The sequence below is a fragment of the Chionomys nivalis genome, chromosome 9, assembly GCF_950005125.1.
Source record: "Chionomys nivalis chromosome 9, mChiNiv1.1, whole genome shotgun sequence".
Lineage (NCBI taxonomy): Eukaryota > Metazoa > Chordata > Mammalia > Rodentia > Cricetidae > Chionomys > Chionomys nivalis.
The window spans coordinates 24,541,873-24,560,889 of record NC_080094.1 but is presented as its reverse complement, the minus strand read 5'-3'; the positions used below and the strand labels follow the sequence as shown (position 1 = coordinate 24,560,889).

At 52.6% G+C, this 19,017-nt stretch overlaps 1 protein-coding gene across 3 annotated transcripts in view; it reads right to left on the bottom strand.

Moving 5' to 3' along the window:
• Nucleotides 1-293: 293 nt before the first annotated feature.
• Nucleotides 294-19,017, bottom strand: part of Nol4l (nucleolar protein 4 like) — a 120,201-nt gene continuing 101,477 nt past the window's right edge. For 2 of the 3 annotated variants that reach the window (XM_057780824.1, XM_057780826.1), the window contains 6 exons: nucleotides 12,198-12,475; nucleotides 9,685-9,870; nucleotides 9,415-9,606; nucleotides 9,102-9,224; nucleotides 8,568-8,769; nucleotides 294-4,708 (listed from right to left, as the gene is read on the bottom strand). In XM_057780824.1, coding sequence (XP_057636807.1) covers nucleotides 4,491-4,708; nucleotides 8,568-8,769; nucleotides 9,102-9,224; nucleotides 9,415-9,606; nucleotides 9,685-9,870; nucleotides 12,198-12,475 — 1,199 coding nt within the window. In that variant the 3' untranslated portion in view covers nucleotides 294-4,490. The remainder of the gene's footprint in view (nucleotides 4,709-8,567; nucleotides 8,770-9,101; nucleotides 9,225-9,414; nucleotides 9,607-9,684; nucleotides 9,871-12,197; nucleotides 12,476-19,017) is intronic. The other variant, XM_057780825.1, reaches the window with a different exon arrangement.

Genomic DNA, 19,017 nt, shown 5'->3' with positions numbered 1-19,017 from the left:
TAGGAGTTTTCCAGGCTCTTTGGGGATTGCTATGAACTCAGACTCAGTCAGCTGGCCTGGCACCTGCCTAACAGAAGACAGAGCACAGGCCTTGCTGTCACACAGCTGGGTAGCCCTCTAGGGGGAACGAGGTGACTGTGAAACTTGGCTGCATGGCAGGAGACCTGCCACCAGTGCTCGGCACAGTGGGAAAGCACCCTTCCCTCCTTTTCTAACAGGCTCGGTGCCATAATGGAAACCTATTGATGACGTATGTCTGCGAGCCCACTGTTAGCTAGGGAAAGAAAGGTGAACTCTATTGGCAAGGAGATGTCTCCAGACTAGATTCAGAAGGAGGAGGTGGGACACAGGCAAAGCTCAGCTTTGGGTTGTTTGTTCAGTGTTTATTAAGTAGATTCAGTCTGGTATATGATACACAGTTTCAAAAGGAAAAGGGTTCCACATACTTATGACATCAGTGCATTTAGCAGTAATACCATGGAGATAACCGCTCATTAACAGCTCATTGGTCTTCTGGTAAGTGAGGGAAAGAGGGCATCGGCCTGTGCTAGTCATTCCACAAACAAAACAGAATTTAGTTGCCGCATCACGTAGAAAAACACATCCTAAGAATTAAAGTATTAAGCCACATTTACTGGGAACTCCACAGAACACAAACACTTTATAGAGCATTGAGGAGGAGGTCCTCACCTGCTTAGAAGAGCCACATTAAGTTGCATAGGTGCGTATCTGTAAAAATATAATTTAGCGGTGAAACCATTGATTAATAAAGTCACCTTTAAAAGTTGGTGCCATCCACTGCTTGCGGTAAGTGCCTTATGCTTACTGTCTGGAGCCCCTGACCCTCCCCAGAGGTGATGGGAACCCTAAAGAAGTGCTTGTACCATCTGCACTGAAAGTCACAGTCTCACCTGATATGGAATTTATGCTCTTCCAAAATGCATCTCAGTTATGCCAGCAGATTGATGACTTCTTGTGTTGTCCCTAAATCCTGCCTGGCTTGCTCCCGAAGACCCATGAGTCCTCTTGACCTTCTTCTATTGCCTGCTGCCCAAAGAACTTCCTCCCAGAGCTGGGCAGTGAAGTCCCCTGCCTTGCTGTCTTCCTCTTGTGTGCTAGCCCATACCCAGCGGACAGAAGGTGCTATCTTGATTCCTCTCCTAAGTGAACACATGATAGAGGCACAGGGCGTCCACCAGGCAGAGTGTGTTGGCAAATCTGAGTTCAAGGTGGTGTAGGGTTTTGTTTTTAGGTGGAAACGGGTACAAAGTGAGAGGTTTTGCTTTGTGGCTTTGCTAAGCAGATGAGCTAGTGAGGTGCATCTTCCTCCTCGAGCACGCGTCTTGCAGAACACACAGGGATGGGGCGTCTGTACATGTAAACAGTACACTTCCACTGAGTCCAAAATTAGGAGCAAAATACAAAGGTTCACATTGGTCTTAGGTAGATACAGGCAAGAGAGGATTGAGCTGTTGAGCTCAGAAACAACAAAACAAAGTTTCTAAAGCACCACTAAATTATATAAAAATCAGACCACGGACGGATTGAAACTGGTATTCTGGTGAAATACTTTACTATCTTGTAAAAAGTTTTACAAAAAATTACAAATTAAAAGTATCAACCCTCTGAGATCAAAGCAGCATTTTGAGAATGAACTGGTAGTTAATCCTATAACCACCTGTGGAGTCATATGTGGCCCTTGAGAATAGGGAAGGACAGATGGGTTCCATCTGTTCCAAGTCCTCTTAAGACCCTCCTAGCCCTGCCCGCCCGCCCCTCCCCAACACCATCCTTGGGAATAAACTGTCCATTTGTTGAGTGGTGCGAGAAAAGGCCATGTACGCCATCACTGCTCTAGCGGGTCATCCACCACTTCTCGACACCTGCAGGATCTGCCCTGCAAGGACTCTGGCACTGGTGTATATCCTACACTGCATTTCCACTTTGTGCCCTAAACCTTCCATCAGCCTGAAGTGGCTGCAGGGCAGGGCTTTGGGGAGCTCCCCTGGGAAAAGGCAGACCCAAGTCAAGGAGAAGGCTTGAAGCTGCATCTTTTAAAACAAAAGTAAAACAGAACAAGCCCCCTGACTGAACTAGGTAATAGAATCCTGTGTCCATATTAACTTGCTCCTGATATGGCTGTCTCTGAGGCTTTGGGGACAGCTTCTCTGGGAGGAAGTCCAGGTCAGCATGACAGCATCCACTGTCCTGCAGTCCCTCTGGAAGCCATCAGCACTGGCACTGGTTCTGCTTCTCTTGAAAACATGTAGAACCTATGCTTATACCATGCACTGGGAGCAGGCTGCTCGTGGCTGCTCCAGACAGTAGCTATGGTGACTGATCAAGACTGCTTGCACTTAGGAAACACCACTTAAGATGTAGATCATGCTCTTTCTTACAGATGTGTCCCATGGGGGTGGAGGGAGGAGTCCCTGCCTAGTCTCTTCTCTCGTCTTCCAGAAATGCAAACCATTTGTGTCTAGCTTGGGTACTGCCTCTGGGAGCAGAAATGACATGGTAAGCAATTGATACCAGAAATTCTAGGGCGGCGATTGTCTCTGCCAATTTTTAACATTAATATTTTCACAAATTGCCGGGGTAACATTTTGCAAAAGATCTGATTACTTTGTAGTATTCACACACAAAAATAAATATTTACACAAATTCAAACATCCAGGAGTCTTACTGAGCAGGTGGGGAACTGGGCACATGGTCGGCCAGCTGTGGGGAAGCCCTGGGCACTGGAGCTTGTGCTGTACGAAGGGGGCTCAGGTGTCCTGGCCCAGTCCAGAGGCCTGGTGAGCGGGCACATGAAGGCAGAGGTGGTGTGGGTGGGTAGGCATTGGAGGCCATCTAAAAGACCACATTTAACCCCAGGGAGGACATGTGCAGGGTGAAGAGCCCTGCCTGGCAGCCCTGAATCTGAACAGGTAGGGAATCTGCACTGCACTGCCTGCCCACCTGTCTGGGAAGGGGCACCTGCTCTGGGATCGAAGGTGGCTTTTTGTGGCTGTCCTAGTGTCCACTCAGCCCTGGCTCCCCTGAGGCCTCCTTGCTCTGAGGGAGGAAAGGCAAAAGGGCTTCTGCCAGCTCTGGGCAGGGGCAGGCAGCAGAGTGCTGCTGTCATGGCTACGGAGTGTTGAGGGAGAGGCCCCCTGGCCTGCTGAGGTCTGGGTGAATCCCTGGTTTTAGCAGCACTGGTAGGTATTGCACAGAGCAAGAGGAAGTGCCTATCAGGAAGGAAGGAAACCAGGTCAGCTTTTTCTTGTCCCTTGTCACACTCCAGGGACTTGGGTTTCTTAGAGGACAGGCCTTTCCACAAGAAAGTCTGGTCCTAGGAGAACACAAGTAACCCCCCTCCCCCACTTGCACCAATGGTCTTACCCCTTTACTCCCACCACGAGGTGAGGGTGGAAGCACAGTCCACCCTGGGGCACACAGGTGCCTGACAGAGCTGGCCATGAAGAAGTGGCCCTTCTAGCAGGTTATCTGGGGCTGAGGCCTGTGCTCATCAGACCTGGGTCCTTGACCAGCTCCCGGCACTGCATCCTTCCAAGATCTCTAAGAGCTGGGCAATGGCAAGCTGCTGGTTTGTAGGGCCAAGCCCCTCGGTCTGATGCAGATAGATACATTGTGTGGGAGTTGGGGAGACAGCCATTCAGAACACACTTGGAGCACATCCTGGAAAAGCCCACGCTGGAGTGTGAGGTAGAATACAGGTGACCGTGTGACTGGAACTCTGGAGAATGGGTGGGTGCTTTTGTTTGCAGTGGGTGTGGGTGAGGTCCTCCTGTTTGGCAGTTCCTGGCAGTGTCCCTGTGGCAGCACTGGGATCTGCAACAAGATAGCCTAGTGGAGTGTAGTAGCCTTCCCAAGGGTGTGCTGGGCACTCGAAAAGCGAGCTGGTGCCTAACTCTGCTGGCCTCCAGCCTACGTCAGTGTAGTGATATGGAATGTTAGGTACAGGGATACATCCTTCTGATCAGACAGACATAGACTGGCAATCTGTACAAACACAAAAGAATCCATTTCAGAAAAATAAATTACTAAGGGGAGAGGAAGAAAGGGTCCACGTTTGCTTTTCTCAATAAATATGCAGTTCTGCTCACCTAAGACTTCAAAGGTAATTATTGGGATGGGGGTTCTAACGTCAGGGTCCATGAAGGTGAATTCTAAGTAGAGCTGCAGCCCCTGTGCCTTGTCAGGGGAGCCCAATCCTTCTAGAGCTGCCCCATTGGCCTCTTTCCAAGCAGGTCAGAGCACCCGTGTGGTGAAATTAAAAAAAAAACAAAAAAAAAAAACAAAAAAAAAAAAGGAAAAGGAAAAAAAGTGTCCTTGTGCCCAAAGTCTCAGATGCTCGGACTGTGGCTAGAAACAGCTCTTTTGGATCCCACCTCTTTCAGAAAATGTACCAACTGGTGAGGCAGGAAGCTGGGTCCAAGCTGGGACAGCCTCCTTCCCTGGTGTTGTGCATTCTGGGGCCAGCGGGGTCAGTTCTGCTGTAAAATGAGGTTTTCCAGTTCATCCGCAGAACGCAGCAGGAAGGCTGCAGACTCTCGGTAGCCGGCAATGAGCTGCCGCACAGCGCTGATCTCTGTGGGGCTGAGCTGAGCCGTGGGCATGGTCCTGCTGGTGCTGTTGCTGGAAGGGGTGGGTGTGGGAGGGGTGGGTGTAGAGGCCCCACCTTTCATGCTGAGGTCTGTGGGCCCTGTGGAGACACAAAGATGGTTTTAGACTCCATAAATTTTGAAGGAAGTAGAAGTCACTGCCTGTATCTGGGAAGGATTCCCTGTGGCTAGGCATAGCATTAGATAGAGACCCTGGTCTATTTCTCTGACTGCTGTAATCCCAGTATCTAGAACAGGGCTTTTACATGACAAGGATTCTAGGCTGAACCTCACTGGCAACCACATGGCGAATGTGTGCACGGTGGATCTGCCTGAGGAATGGGGTGGCATGCATCAGGCTCTGGCATAAGGCACAGCAGGGCTCCAACCTAGTTTCCTGCCTCTACCCATACCTTTCACTATCTTTTGAGGATTCCCTCCAGACACAATCCTAGCTCTGGTCCTCAGAAAAGAAAGAGGCAACCTGGAGACAAAGAAGCATGTATGCCTTTAACTCCTGACTCCTGCTTTTCCCCAGGTAGTGGTCAAGGTTGGAACAGTAATAATAGCCCCAGGAAGGAACTGTACTATAGGCACTGTGAGAAAGAGCTGTTGGTATGTTTGGGGGATAGCAAGGTGCATGTGCCATTTCTCCAAAAAAAAAAGGACAGTTGAGAGGGGAGGCATGCAACACAGCACGTTCCAGTGCGGCCGCGAAAAGCCCTCATCACAGCTTGGAGAGGCAGCACCTCTCCCCTTGAGGGTTTGTAGGTGCTTGTGGATGGAGGAGGGGCGAGGTCTGCTGAGCCTCAGCTCCTCTTCCTCTGAGAAGGTCTCTGTCCCAAGTGAGGAGGCTGATGCTGCTGGGGCTGAAGAAATAGAAACCACAGGACCCAAAGAGGGTTTCTGGAGAAACTGTCTATTGTCTGCCCTCTACTGGCCGACTGTGGCAGCAAAGGAACCCAAGCTCTTAAAAGCTCTGGGTCAAGGGCACCACAAGCCACCTCTTTGCCTCTCAACAGCTCCACGGGGTGGGCTGCAGCATTGGAATTCAGTAGGTATGTGCTCAAGTCTTTCTTTGCCCCCTCGCTCCTCCAGACTTTAAATTCCAAAGCAAAGCCAGGAGCCTCTGGGGAACAGGGGGTTACATGGAGCTTGGGAAAGCATAGACAGAGCCCAGCAGACAGGCTTTTCAGCCTGGGAGAAGACTAGCTGTGGTGCCCACCAGGACAGACTTCTCAGTAGGCCTGGAACTTTTGGGATAGATTCCCAGTAGTCATGGAAGTATTAGGAGCTTGAGAAGCCTTGTAGATGTTTATCAAGAAGATAAGCAAAGAAGAGAGCTGGGGATGACAGACCATGCACTTGATGAGCCCTGTCACCCTAGCAGCTCATTTTCCTGTCTGTTGCCCTGAGTCCCCTGCCTGCCCTCATCCTTGGAGGCTGTCTTACAAGATGCTCCTCTGGGCATCAGCATGTCTCCACTTCCCTTTAGGTTTTGATGGCCTGGCTTGTTCATTGCTGAGTTTACACTGTAGAGATGGACAAAACCTTGTCTTGGAGACATCTAGACTAGAAGGAAAGTCTGGCAATAAATTTTGGAAACAACTGTTGCCTTTTAAAAGGAAGTTGGTGCAGCCCCTCACTGGGAAAAGAAGTTGGCATTTGTGATTTGAACAGTTTGTAGTTATTTTTTGCCTCTAACCAGAGAATGTGAATGGTTTGCTAAAACAATTTCCTTGGGGATGTGGTCATTGGTGAAATACTACTCTGGGTTCAATTTCCAGCACTACAAAGATAAATGGCCGGACAGTGGTGGCGCACACCTTTGATCCCAGCACTTGGAAGTGGCAGGCAGATCTCTGAGTTCAAGGCCAACCTGGTCTATATAGAGTGAGTCTCAGGACAGCCAGGACTGTTACACAGAGAAACCCTGTCTCAAACAAACAAATTAATAAAAATACAAATGAGTAAATAACAATGCTCTTGGAACTGAGAAGGCAGAACAGTTAGGTCTGTTATAATCAAACACAGGAAGAAGGAGAAGGGTTGTTTGTTGCAGAAACAGAAATAATCAGGTGACTGGCTTCCATGTTGGTAGCCTCTGCTAGTGTCTCAACATCCCAAGTACAGGACCCAAAGGGGATAGGACAGGCTTGATTCCCTCTGGCTGTCTCTGGTCTAGGCAATGTCCAGGGTATCAGAGGCCACCACCCACCACAGTCAGAGGTAGTCCCAGGTTTCTTCCCCCTCCCCAATTCCCAAATCTCAGCTCACTGTTCATGGCTGCTTAGAGAGCTCTCCCACCCCTCCCCATCCCTGTTTCCTGTAGCCTGTATGATCTGGGACCATCCCTATGCAGGCTCTGGTTACAGCCAGACTCTCGGGTTGCTGGTGGCCCCTATGGGGCTAGTGTGGGCACAAGCTGCCTAGCACCCCAGGCCCAAGGAGCAGGGTCTGATTCTATCTAAGCTCATTCCTACCTCTAAGTGACAACATGAGCAAAGTGGGGAGGGTAAGCCATTGGCACAGCTATTGTGGGGTCCAGCCTGCATCAAACAGGACAGAGGAGGGATGGCCCTGTGACACAGTAGCTACTGCTTGTTTTCCTCAACCACTGCAGCCACCTGTGCTCACAGGTCAAGGCTGTTCCCGGCAAGGAGGAAAATGGTCAGCATGTTGTTCAGAGATAGGATACATGGGGCAGACAGCTACCCCTAGATCTCAGTTCTGACTGCTATTATTGTCTTTCAGGACCCACACCCTCTTGAGAGGCCAGGGAGCCACCACAGCTGCAGTCCCAAGACAGGCCATGCTGCGTGTGCCGGGTGAAGACTTAGCATGTACTGCCTGGGCATGACTGGTCACCGTGTCATCCCTACCTCAATCCCCAAGAATTGTAACTTCCCTGATCCTGAAACCCACTTCAGATACCCCAGCAATGGGGCTGGAAGGAGAGTGGCTCTGAGTCAGCCATTCTACCCGGGATGTGCGCCACTCTGGCCTGGCTCTGGGGATTTAGGCCAGACAGCCTCTTATTTTAGGTTAAGATGCATAAGAAGGGATGAGAGGCTAAGCCCAAGCAAGGACCTTCCAGACACCAGCACTTCCTTCCAGTTCTGGAGCACGGTAAGCATGAAGGTGTGGAGCAAGGGGGGGAGGGGGGTGGAGATGGCTTGGGCTTTCTCCCACGGCTAGGAACCGGCTACTCAGGGACAGTCCTAGACTCCCAGACCCCGAGCTCCCCTGCCAGAAAGTGCCTTTTCTTCTACCTGCCCCCTTCAGTAGCAACATGATGTCTTCCAGCTCCCTTCAGTCCTTGGCCCCTGAATAACACTGATGCGTACTGCCTCTGCCTCCTGCCCTGTCCCTAGAAACATTCTCATCACAGGACAATGGAGGCCAAGTCTTCTGTGCCTAGGAACTCCCAACCCCAGCAGAGCCCGACCTCCCCTGACCACACTGTGCCTGCTGGCCAAGGGCTGAATGCCTCTTCCGCTCCCATCTAAAACAATACCTAATGCTACAGGAAGGAGGTGTAGAAGGTATCTCTGTCTCTGTCTTCCTCCCGCTGCCAGGTGTAGCACCTGTACCACAGACTCCTGGGAAGCACTTGTCGAGCTGCCCAGTTTAGGTATGGAGCAGAGGAACCCAATGTCTAACAATCACCAAGATGACTTAAATGGCGGCTCTGTGAATGGATGGGCTAAGTCTGGGCCAGATCCTGGCTCTGCGACCAACTCACTGGGAGGAGACTTTCAGGGAGTGAACCAGAGATGGGTACTTGCAGTGACTGGCAAAGGCAATGCCATTAGAGATGAGAAGGGAGTCAAGGTTTTCCTGACCTCATCTGAAGACTGGCTGCTAACGGGGAATCCGAGCCATCGCCCCTCTCCTCCCAAGGGCTACTGTGCAGATCACGCTAGGCACTATCTGGAGAACAGGCCTGACCCTACTTACCGTTACTGTGATTTCCTGTCTGGAGGGAAGCAGAGGGCTGCAGGTTGCTGCTCAAGGACCCATAGCTACGGTAGCTGTAGTTGAGGCCACCATTGACGTACACAGGGTCCTGGGAGTAGGCAGAGGCTGGCAGTGAGTAGGTGGAATGGGTGATGGCTGTGGAGTCCCGAGAGTGTTGTTTATCCAAGGCTATGGGTTCGTCCTGCAAAGGAGGGAGGACAGTGCTGGGAACCCAAGGCACAGCAAGCCTAGTCACCGTCCCTGACACGTGGAAGGCAGAGCACAGTCCTGTGGTTCCTGGGACCCAGTGACGTGTCTTGACCTAGGGGATGCTGTTGGTTCTCTTTCCTTGGCATCTTACCCCAGGGATCTCGCCTGACTCCATCCTTTCTGCCCCCACAGTGCCATCAGTCTAGGACTCTGTGACAGCTGCCCTCCCACCTCGCTGCGCACCCAACTGCAGGTGAGTGTACAATGCCCAATGGCCTCTGCCCCCTGGGTGAGAGCCCACAAACAGCCAGCGCGAGCACGTACTTGTGAGGACTGGTAGATCTCCAGGCGCATCCTTTTAGCTGCTTTTCTCGTCTCACTCTCACAGGCAGCTGCTAGGATGTTTTCTGCCATAGCTGAGGTCAGGTGGGGAGGAGTGGGTCTGGTCTGCAGGCAGAAGGGACACAGAGCTAGTGTTTGGGCTGGAACGGCCCTGGTCAGGGTCAGGGTATGGCAAAGCAGGTGTCTGGGCCTGTATTCCTCATTTGTGAAATAGGCCTACTGAGAAGTTAGGGTAAAGGGGTCTGGAGAACAATGATGGTGTCACAAGCCAGGGTGGCCAGGAGGAGACGCTCACCATCTCCATGCCATTCTTCTTCATACGACGACAGGACTTGAGGTATGTGCGAATGCGCTTGCGGGCCCGCTCTTGGAACTCAGGGAACTGCCGGCTGCATGACTCAATGATGGCCTGGATCTTCTCCTTAGGCTGCTTGGAGATGGGCACCATGCGGTCCAGGTTCTCATCCACAAACAGCCGCACAAACATCTAGGGAGACACAGGCCATGGGAGGGGCTGGCCTTGCCGAGACTCATCCCTGTCTCACCATCCCTGCCTGGTACTCACATTGAAGGCCTTGAGCCGCTCAGGGTCCATGCCCTCTGAGTCATTCATCTTGTCATTGTCCTCATGGTCATCATGATCATCATCGTCATCATCTGCTGTGGGGGCCCGGCCCACTGTCAGGTCCTCAGGACAGCCACTGACCTCAGTCTTGATGGAATCATAGCTCCCAGAGCTGTATGGGGGAGACTGAGACAGGGCAAGAGACAGAGACAAATCAGAAGGCTGCTTACTTGGCCTCTCATGGTAAGCTTAGGGGACCAGGCTGGTGAGCTCATCCAGCTGCCACAGGAGTCTTAGATGCAAGCTCCTCAGCAAGTTAACCCTGCCTCCCACTATGAACCAAGAGGACCAGCTCTGCCCGCAGTGTCCCTGGGCTACTGCCAGGAGGCCTGGCTGCAACAGCACACAAGGGCCTTGCCTCTCGGAGGCCATGGGTAAAGTGTGGTGGCAGTGTCCACATCGGGACCTGCCATGTTGAGGGAAGGAGACAAGAAGCCAGCCTCTTCTGTGTGCCAGGATCTGTTGGGGCTTCCAGGGCTCCTCCTGGATCCCCAAGGGACTACAGCCTTGAGCTGACAAGGGAGCTGCCATCAGAGCAGCGAGTGTGCTGTCTATCGAGAGGAACAGATGGGCTGGGAAAGGGGGGCGGGGCATGAAACAGAGTGCAGTCCCCAGCTCGAAGGGGACTGCCTGTCTCCCAAGAGATTACTCTAAGTCCTGGGAAAGCAGGTATTCAAGAAGAGCGGGAAGGGCCTGCGCCTCGCACTGCCTGACCTTGAATGGGGAAGCACTCTGCGCCCACCCGCATTCTTTCAGTCAGATAATAGGGAAAGATGGTCACACCCGGGAAGGGCACAAAAGATTCCCTTCTGTGTACAAGGACCTATGTGGGCTTCTGGGTTGAAGCCTGCACTGACTGCCTGTTCCTCCTCAGACTATGGCTTCCGCTTTCTCCTTTCTATGCTTCCTAGCTTTAGCTTGCCCCTTGTGCCCCAGCTCCACAATACTCCACAGAGCCCTGGCTCGAGGCTGCTGTTGTTTGCATCTGTAGCATGTCCTGACTGGCACTAGTGTGGTGGGTAAGTTGGGCTCAAGAGGACACACAGTTGTATTCAGGCACTGTGATGGTGGCCACAGCCTGGCCTACAAGAACCTGTTGCTCAACTCTGGTCCTCAGGCCCTTCTCGCTATGACATACAAAGACTTACAGAGGCAGAACTCCAGCCCTCCAGAACAGAAGTGTGGAGTCAAAACACATGCAGGGCACAGGGCTGCATTCTGGTGCCATGGACATGTCAGATCGGCAAGTGATTCTTTAGCTGAACCTCTGCCAGGGCCAGAGCAAATAAGAAATCTGTAGGAGCCCTTAGTGTCACCCTTGTGCCATATGGCCCTGGGAGCAGTGGCTAGCCGAGGGCTCTGCCAAGCAAACCTTGCTTCCACCCTGAAACAGCTGCTCTCTCTGGTCCCTGGACCTACTTCTCCCTTGATCCCCATGGCTGTGCTACACATGTGGTACCAAAACTCCATTCTGTCGCTTCAGATCATGTCTTGGGGCCTGTGTCCCACCCCTCTGCAAGAGACAGGCAAGGACAGAAGAGTTTGTTGGGAGTAGGCAGGTGTTCAGGGAGGCAGATTTGAAGAGGTGCTCCAGGAAAGCTGGCACCTGCTGTCAGGAAACCTTAATGACACAGAACAATGTGTGGAATTATGGGCCATGGTTGGGGACCCACTCTGCCCACCTCTATGCCCACATCAGTCTGGTCAAGGGAGGAGTTCTGCAGCCCTCATTCTGACAGCTTGCCCCTTTTCTGCATCATCTGAAAAGTAGGGAACAGCAGACTGAAGATCCAGGAATGGGGTCTGTGCTGCCTTTTCAAAAGGTGTGTGTGTGTCTGTGTGTGAGTGCACACGCGCAGTGGGGAGGAACACACAACCATGATGCGTGTGCAAGTCAAAGGACAACTGGAGAGGGGTTCTCTCCCCCCATCTTTATGCAGGCTCAGAGGATCAAACTCGGGTCACCTTAACAACTGAACCTTGGAGGTGTCACTGTGTAGCTCAGACTGTCCTGGAACTCACTATGTAGAGCCTAGGTTTGCTTCAGACTGCAGCCCCCCCCAACCCCCACTTTAAGCAATTCTGAGTGCTAGCATTACAGGCATGACTACTATGCTCAGCAATGTCTTGTACTTCTGTGCCACATATACCACTTGCTGCTATTCTTTACAGCAGACTGTCCCAGGAAGGGAGTAAGCCTCTGGGACAACAGGGACAAACATCGCCTGCCATCTCTTCACCAAGGCAGGAGCCATCACTTCTCAGAGAAGTGAAACCTATATGGGACACATCTGCCATTCTAGTGTGTCTCAAGGAAACCATGGCAAAATGGCCACAGCTACTACCCTGCGTTGATGTCACACATGGGCTGGCTCAGTTCCCGCTGCACTATATGTATGCCTCACTCCAGCCTCCCAACAACCCAGAGGCGCACAGTCTGCAGCCCCACCCACCTCAGGAGTGCTCTTTACCCCATACTTGACACGGCTCCGCAGCCCGTCAGTGCCGCAGCCATCTGAGGGGTAGGACGGTGTGCCCAGCGCTGTGCCTGGTGGGAGCTTATCACACAAGTTGATGGGCTGATCCTCAGCAGTGGCAGTGAAGTCCATGGGGGCTGCAGTACCGTTGCCATTCATCTCAGGGAAGGCAGGGTCACCCTGTGTGCTGCTCGAAGTGGATGGGTTCAGGGTAGAAGAGCCATTGCCGCTGCCGCTCTCAGAGGAGGAGTCGTCTGGAATGAGAGCCCTGGCCATGAGGCCCTTGTCCCTGCATCCACCGTCTCCAGAGGCCCCGCTGGATGTGGTGGCCTCAGAGTACCTGTGCTGTTAGCCAGAACCTCCGCCATCTGCACTGAGCCTCAGGCTTCCCACCTGAGCTGAGGCACGGTCAGGAAGTGGGACCACTAGGAGCTAAGTGGCCACGACCAGCATGTGCAGAGCACAGAGGTTTCTCTTCACCTCCAAACCTACAGATGCCAGAGACAAGCTCAAGGGAGGCTCCACTTCAAGCAGCTCACCACAGGTCCTTAGACACTTCCAGGGTTGCAGGACTGGCTTTTCTGGCTGCTCAGAACTGCCTCCTCTCCCACCTTCATGTCCCTCTACACAGGGGCCCTTGAATTTCTCCTTCCTCTACCCAAGGAAGGAGAGACGGCTCTAATGCCCAGCTCCCTATTTACGGTTGTCTTTCTGTACAGAGTCTAGCCAGATTTGCAGCCTATGCACAGAACACCACCCTGCCTCTACCCTCTGTGCCTGGCCAAGTGTCCTCAGACAGCACAATGCCAACTGGCAGTCTGTGGGGCTGCACCTCCTGTTTCTAGGGGGTCTTCCTGCTTTCTTGAGGTGGGAGCCCCCTGCTGTGGAGAGTGCAGCATTGCAGGACCCAGAGGATGCTCCAAGGACAGCCATTTTTAGATAAATTCCAGGTTTCTCTTCCCACAGGCCCCAACCTCCTGCTTCACTAGTTGGGACCACAGCAGCTACTCTAGACCTCCTGGGGTCACTGTCAGCTGAGCACTCATGTGGATGCCAATGGTGCTTAGGTACCCTGGAGGCTCTGCAGCTAAACCCAGCAAGGGGATGGGTGGAGTGGCAAAGGGAGCCCTGATCATATCCCAGGACCCTTTTCCCTAGGCCAGGGTCGCACTGGACCCCACCCCCACTGCTAGCAGATTATGAAGATTTAGTCCCTAGTGTTGAGCACTGGGCATGAGTGCCGCCTGAGCGTCCCCATGGCGACTGAGAGGCTCTAGTGCAGCAGCCAATCAGCAGCCTCTCAGCTGCCCGAGGGCGGGGCCGGTCTGCCCATCAAGCAGTCAGGGCCCTGAGTAGAGGGGGATGGGGAAAGTGTGGTGCAGTGGCACCCCCTCAGCTGCTGCGGGTCATCTGGGCCAGGCTACACTGCCGCATCCTCCCTTTATCCTGTGAGCTTGATCCCAAGCCCCTGAACCTATCTCTGAGACCTCACTGCCTAAGTCCTCTGCCTTCGTAAATGGGCTGGGTTTTTCTCTGACAGTATCTCTAGCAACTAGTCTAGAAGGATGCACTGAAAAACAGATTACCTGAGAATCTACTGTGGACTGGCCCCACCCCAAATGTAGGAGCAGTGATGACCACTGCCAGGTGCTTGGCATGCCTGAGGACCAGCTACATCTTAAGGAAGTTTACCGGTAACTGGTGGGTGTCACCCACTCAGCAACTGTCAAGCCCCACCTCTGCACCGCTGTCTGCTGTCCTCAGTGCCCTTTCAGAGCTCAGGCCTTCCCTTTGTCACTGTCCATGCTCCAACCTCGTGACCTTGCAGACTGCCCTGCCAGCCCCCACCCTAACTCCTGGGTCTCCAGGCCTGGGTTAGGGCTTTGTGTGTCCTGGTCCGTTCAGCTGGGCCCTTTTCAGTGGACTTTCATGTCCTGACTCTGCTCTCCTGCCTCAGGGTACCTTGGATGGAGGTACTCACCAGTCCTAGGTGCCACCCATACAACCATGGTAGAACCTGGCACCGGAGAGGCTCAAGTAGCTGAGATCTGGGGAACAAAGCTGAATACCTACCCTGGCGCCTTTGTCTAGTCTTTGTCTACCCTACCTCAGGCCACTTGCTCTGGAGGGATGAGCTGCTGCTCAGTCAGGTACCATGCCAACAGTCACTGCATTCTCCACAGGCACCAGACTTAAGGACTGCTGCATGGGCACAGAGGTAGACTCCCTTGTCTGCCTGCTTAGAGCAAGCAACCATGTATGTGGTTCTGGAGCTGCCCAGGACACACAGGGCAATCCTAGGGCTTCAGCCTAGGGTCAGAATCAGCTGTGATGAGAAGCTACCAACACTGTTACCTGGCTAAGGCCCAGACTCATGCTGCCTGACTTGCTAGAAAAAAAACAGGCACTAGCTCCCATCTTTCCATTTCCAGAGGCCATCCCCATCTGGCAAGGAAAGTGGTTGGATAGATGTGGCCCACAAGACACCAGAGCCTGCAAACTGCTGTGGCCATGGACTGGAAACTCATACTATTACGTAAATACCCAGAGTGACCATTAGCACCTTGAAAAGCCACTAGAAGTGAATAGACAAAGTGTGACCTAGCCATAAAATAGAAGACTCAGCCTTAAAATGAAGACAGATGTAGATACATGCTGAAACATGGAGGACCCACAAGGACATCATGCTAAGTGAAGACAGACAGACGTGGGAGGGTAAACAGTGAGTGAGTCCACTTAACTGCAAAGGAAACGGGCTAATGCTTAGTGAACTCACAGCGTCTGTCTGGCATGATGAAAAGTTTGGGAAATAAGAGTGCTGATAGTATTCTGAAATATTGAAGTATACAGCCCAGAGACCTTATATTTAGTTTAACACACACACGCTGCCGCCGCTGCCGCCGCCACCACCGCCACCGCCACCACCAAAACCCTCCAGACAAAAAAAAAAAACATACAAGCTTTTGAGCAAGCCAATGGGCCCTTGCCCATGCTGCACCTTGGAGAAGCTATCAATCTGAGGGGGGAAACAATTACAAACGCCCACATTCTACAATCCCACAGCATATGGGTCCCACCTGGTGGGCTAGCTTTTTTTACACAGCCTGCTCCAGCGCCACCTAACAGGAGGCGCATGTTTTCCAACTGGCTGGCGAGTGTTAGCATAATACAAAGGAGCTAAGGACAGGGTGGATGTCCCCTATATGACCTTAAAGAGGCCACCTCTCTTTGTACCTCAATTTCTCTTTCAAACAGCTTTTGCACCAGTAAAACAGAATTTATGTCGTTATCAACTCTCCCTGACATGAAGCAGGGACTCAAAAACTTATTTCACCCCAAACCTTATGTCATTCTCTGCTTCCTGCATCCGTGTCCCCAGACGGCAACAGGGGGCCCAATAGTATAGTATCAGAGGTGGGCACAAGGAGAAAGGGAGGGTAAAGGCCTGGGAGGAGTCCTCCTGCCTAGGACACTGGGAACCAAGAGCCAGGAGAGTGTCTCATGGCCCACACCCTACACTGCCCTTCCTTCAGAGCTCCCTTAAGCATCACCTCCACGGGGAGCCTCTGAGTCTGCCTATCCCATCTCATCCTGGCACAAGCTCTGACTTCTGCAGAATTCATCCCAAGGAAGGCGGCCCTACATACACTGTCCATCAGCCCCACCATTGTGGCCGCAGCCCCTTTTCCCTATTGAGCCACAGGGCCTCCTGCCATGCCTTCCACCTGCAGTTCAACCTGCCACCCAACTGTGGCTTATACCCTCTGCTGCTTGCTACACTGTCCCTGGCTCTCCAGAGCTTGTCCTTCACTTCCTGTTCCTTTGTTTGCAGGGCTTTGCTTAAAGGTTTCTGTGTCAGGAAGCCCTCCCCTCCCCAGCCCCACACTGACACGCTAACCTCTTTACCTATTTTTCACCACACTCAGCCGCCTCCTTGCCATACTATTCATTTATTGTGTCTGTAGCCTGTAGAGAGGTTGCCCCTGGGCCTTGGCAGAATCCTAGTGCTAGGCCTGGATCACTTCTGCTTCCCTGTAAGCCACACCCCTTCTTTTGACAGGAAAGGCTAGGTCGGCTAGGGTTCCTCAGGGTAAGCATGGACCAGTCAACACGACCCATCACAGCCACTGGTAAAAGTCATATGACCAAGTTGGACCCACCAAAGTCAGAGCTGAGTTTTTTCTACCTGTTAGGCAGTGCACAGCCTGGGGAAGTTCAGAGATAGGCTGACACAACCTTTCCAAAATCCGCCCATGCCTTAAGCCAAAGGCAACCCTAGACTAGTTGAGAGTAACAACTTCCTTATTGTCAAGACTAGCTGGAGGCCACTTTGCCTGAGTAACTAGGGAGGGTAGGCAGGGGCCAGGCCTGGGGGCTGGACTTTCTGCTTCCCACTTATCCTAACGCTGCTAATACTGACCCAGGGATGCCACAGCCTCACCTCCTAACCCATAGGGTTTAGGGGCAGGGGGTAGAGACCCAGCAGCTGGGATCTGGCCCATGGCAAATTCCTCCTCACTCTCCAAGAGGCACCCAACCCCATGCCTGGATGGCATATGGTGGGTTGGGCCAGTGCTGTCGGCTGGCCTCACTTCAGCCTGACCTTGGGCACAACCACCTCCTGGGCTCTTCTTATCTGCAATTCAGGGAGTTGCCGCTGACGCCCTCTTGGGCTCCAGTGTTTTATGACTCCATGAAATAACCAGCTGGCCCCACAGCACTGAAGGCCCTAGTGCCCTGGCCCTTTTGAGGCTGTGTCCTCTTCTGGGACCTACTCAGACCTGAAGCTGGAAATAGAAACACAAGGGGTTCAGGTGACCCTCTCGTCCCTACCTGGTCCTCATCTTGCAGTTGTGCCAAGAGTCCCCTCTAGGACATGCACCTACCTGAATCCAGAACAACTCTGGCAGGGAACAGCTGCCCAACCTGTGACTGCGTGAACAGACTAGAGAGGTACCCTGGGAGCAGCAGGAATGTATCCCTTCTGTCCATTTCCACAAAAATGGTAAAGGGTGACTCCCTAGGCTGGGAGGACCCAGAGCCCACCACCTGTGCCTGGAGAGCCCTAGGGCAGGGAAGGCCTCCCATGCCCGTCTACTGTAACGGGGTGATGTGCTGCTATTCAAATGGGAGATCACTGATGAATGGGGGAAATTGTTCCTCCTTCTGTCCTGGCTCCAGAAGGAGACAAAAACTCCTTTTACCTCAGCAAACAATGCCCTTATGTGGGCGCCAGCGCCCTGCAGCCTGCACAGGCCCAGCTCTGTGCAAGCCGCCAATCACCACTCTGGGCTCTGGGGCCACAGCCAGCGGTACCCTTCCCCAGTGGGCAACCCACACCAACCCCCAGGCCAGGCTAGAGAGGTGGCAAGGCCACAAGAACCTGTAAGTTGGGCACACAGGCAAGCTGCCTGCTTTAGCAGAGGTGCAGGGCTGAAGGCAGCATGGGTCTCTTGGTGAGGCTCTGGTCAAAGCTGCAGCCAGGCAGGGGCAAGGAGGGGCATCAATAATTCACATACAAAAGCTGGGAACCAGGAAGGATGGGGGAAGATGAAGTGCTACAGTTAGCAGCTGCCCCCACCCCCAGCTGTAGATGCCAAGCAGGAGTCACTGAATGTCTGGAAGGAAGCTCTGGGCTGCAGGCTGGCACGCTGACTCCTCTGAATTAGGGGCATACACCTAGCTAGCTCTCCACCTCATCCCTCACTCCCGCCTGCTTTGACAAAGGCCAGTGGCCTGGGTAGTGTTTACATAATGCATAGTTCCAAGGAGCATCAAGCTCCTGGCGCCCATCTGTGCTCTCTGAAGGCAGGCAGAGGGACTGGGGTCAAATGGGGGCCAAGGGATCCAACTGTCCTAGGTGATAAGCCACACTGGGCATGTGACCAGCCACATGAGGCCCATATTCTCCACTTGGTTTTCAGGCTCTGCCGCCACCCAGCTTCTCTCTTGGGCTCCCTGGCTCTCTCCCTGTGGTTAAGCAGTCTGATAAGTCGAGGCTTAGGGGTCAGAATACCATGCCCACCCCTCATGGGCTCCACTCTTTCTCCTTTTTAGGACAGGCTCTCACAAATCCCAAACTGCCCTTTAGTAGCTCTACAGCTGAGGATGACCTTGAATTTTCCATCCTCTTGCCTCTACCTCCCAAGTGATTATAGATGTGCGCCACCAGGCCCAGCTGCTGCAGCGCTGGAGAAGGAACCCAGGGCTTTAGGAATGCCAAGCAAGCACTTCCCAGCTGAGCTACATCACTGACCCACTCAGGTTTCCTAGCATCTGCCTCCACAGTGCACTGACATTCTTACATCTCTGGCTCGTTCCTCAGGCACCAACACCGAGGCTCACCATCATATTTTTAAAATGTGAGACAGAGTTGAAACTGAAGCCATGGTCTGTTTGGGGTTTGGTGGTAGCTTTTTGTACAAGGCTAGGAATGGAAACCAGGGCCTCATGTATGCTAGCCAAATACATTAATTTTAACAATGTATTGTAAAGTCAATTGCAATGATACAATCCTGTAATCCCACTATTATATGAGGCTGAGGCAAGAGAATCAGCTTTTACTACACATAGGAAGTTCAAGTCTAACCAGGATTACAGAACCGGACCCTGTTTCCAAAAGGGGAATCTGAGTTTCTTTTCCCTAATATAGCCAACATATCTCAATAGGTAATCGGTAACACATTTCTGTTTTCATGCTAAGACCACCAAGCCAAGTGTGTTTTCCTGAGTGCCACACACCTCTGCACCAACCCTTTCTGAATGTTCAGCAACTACTAGTGAAGGAAGTCTCACA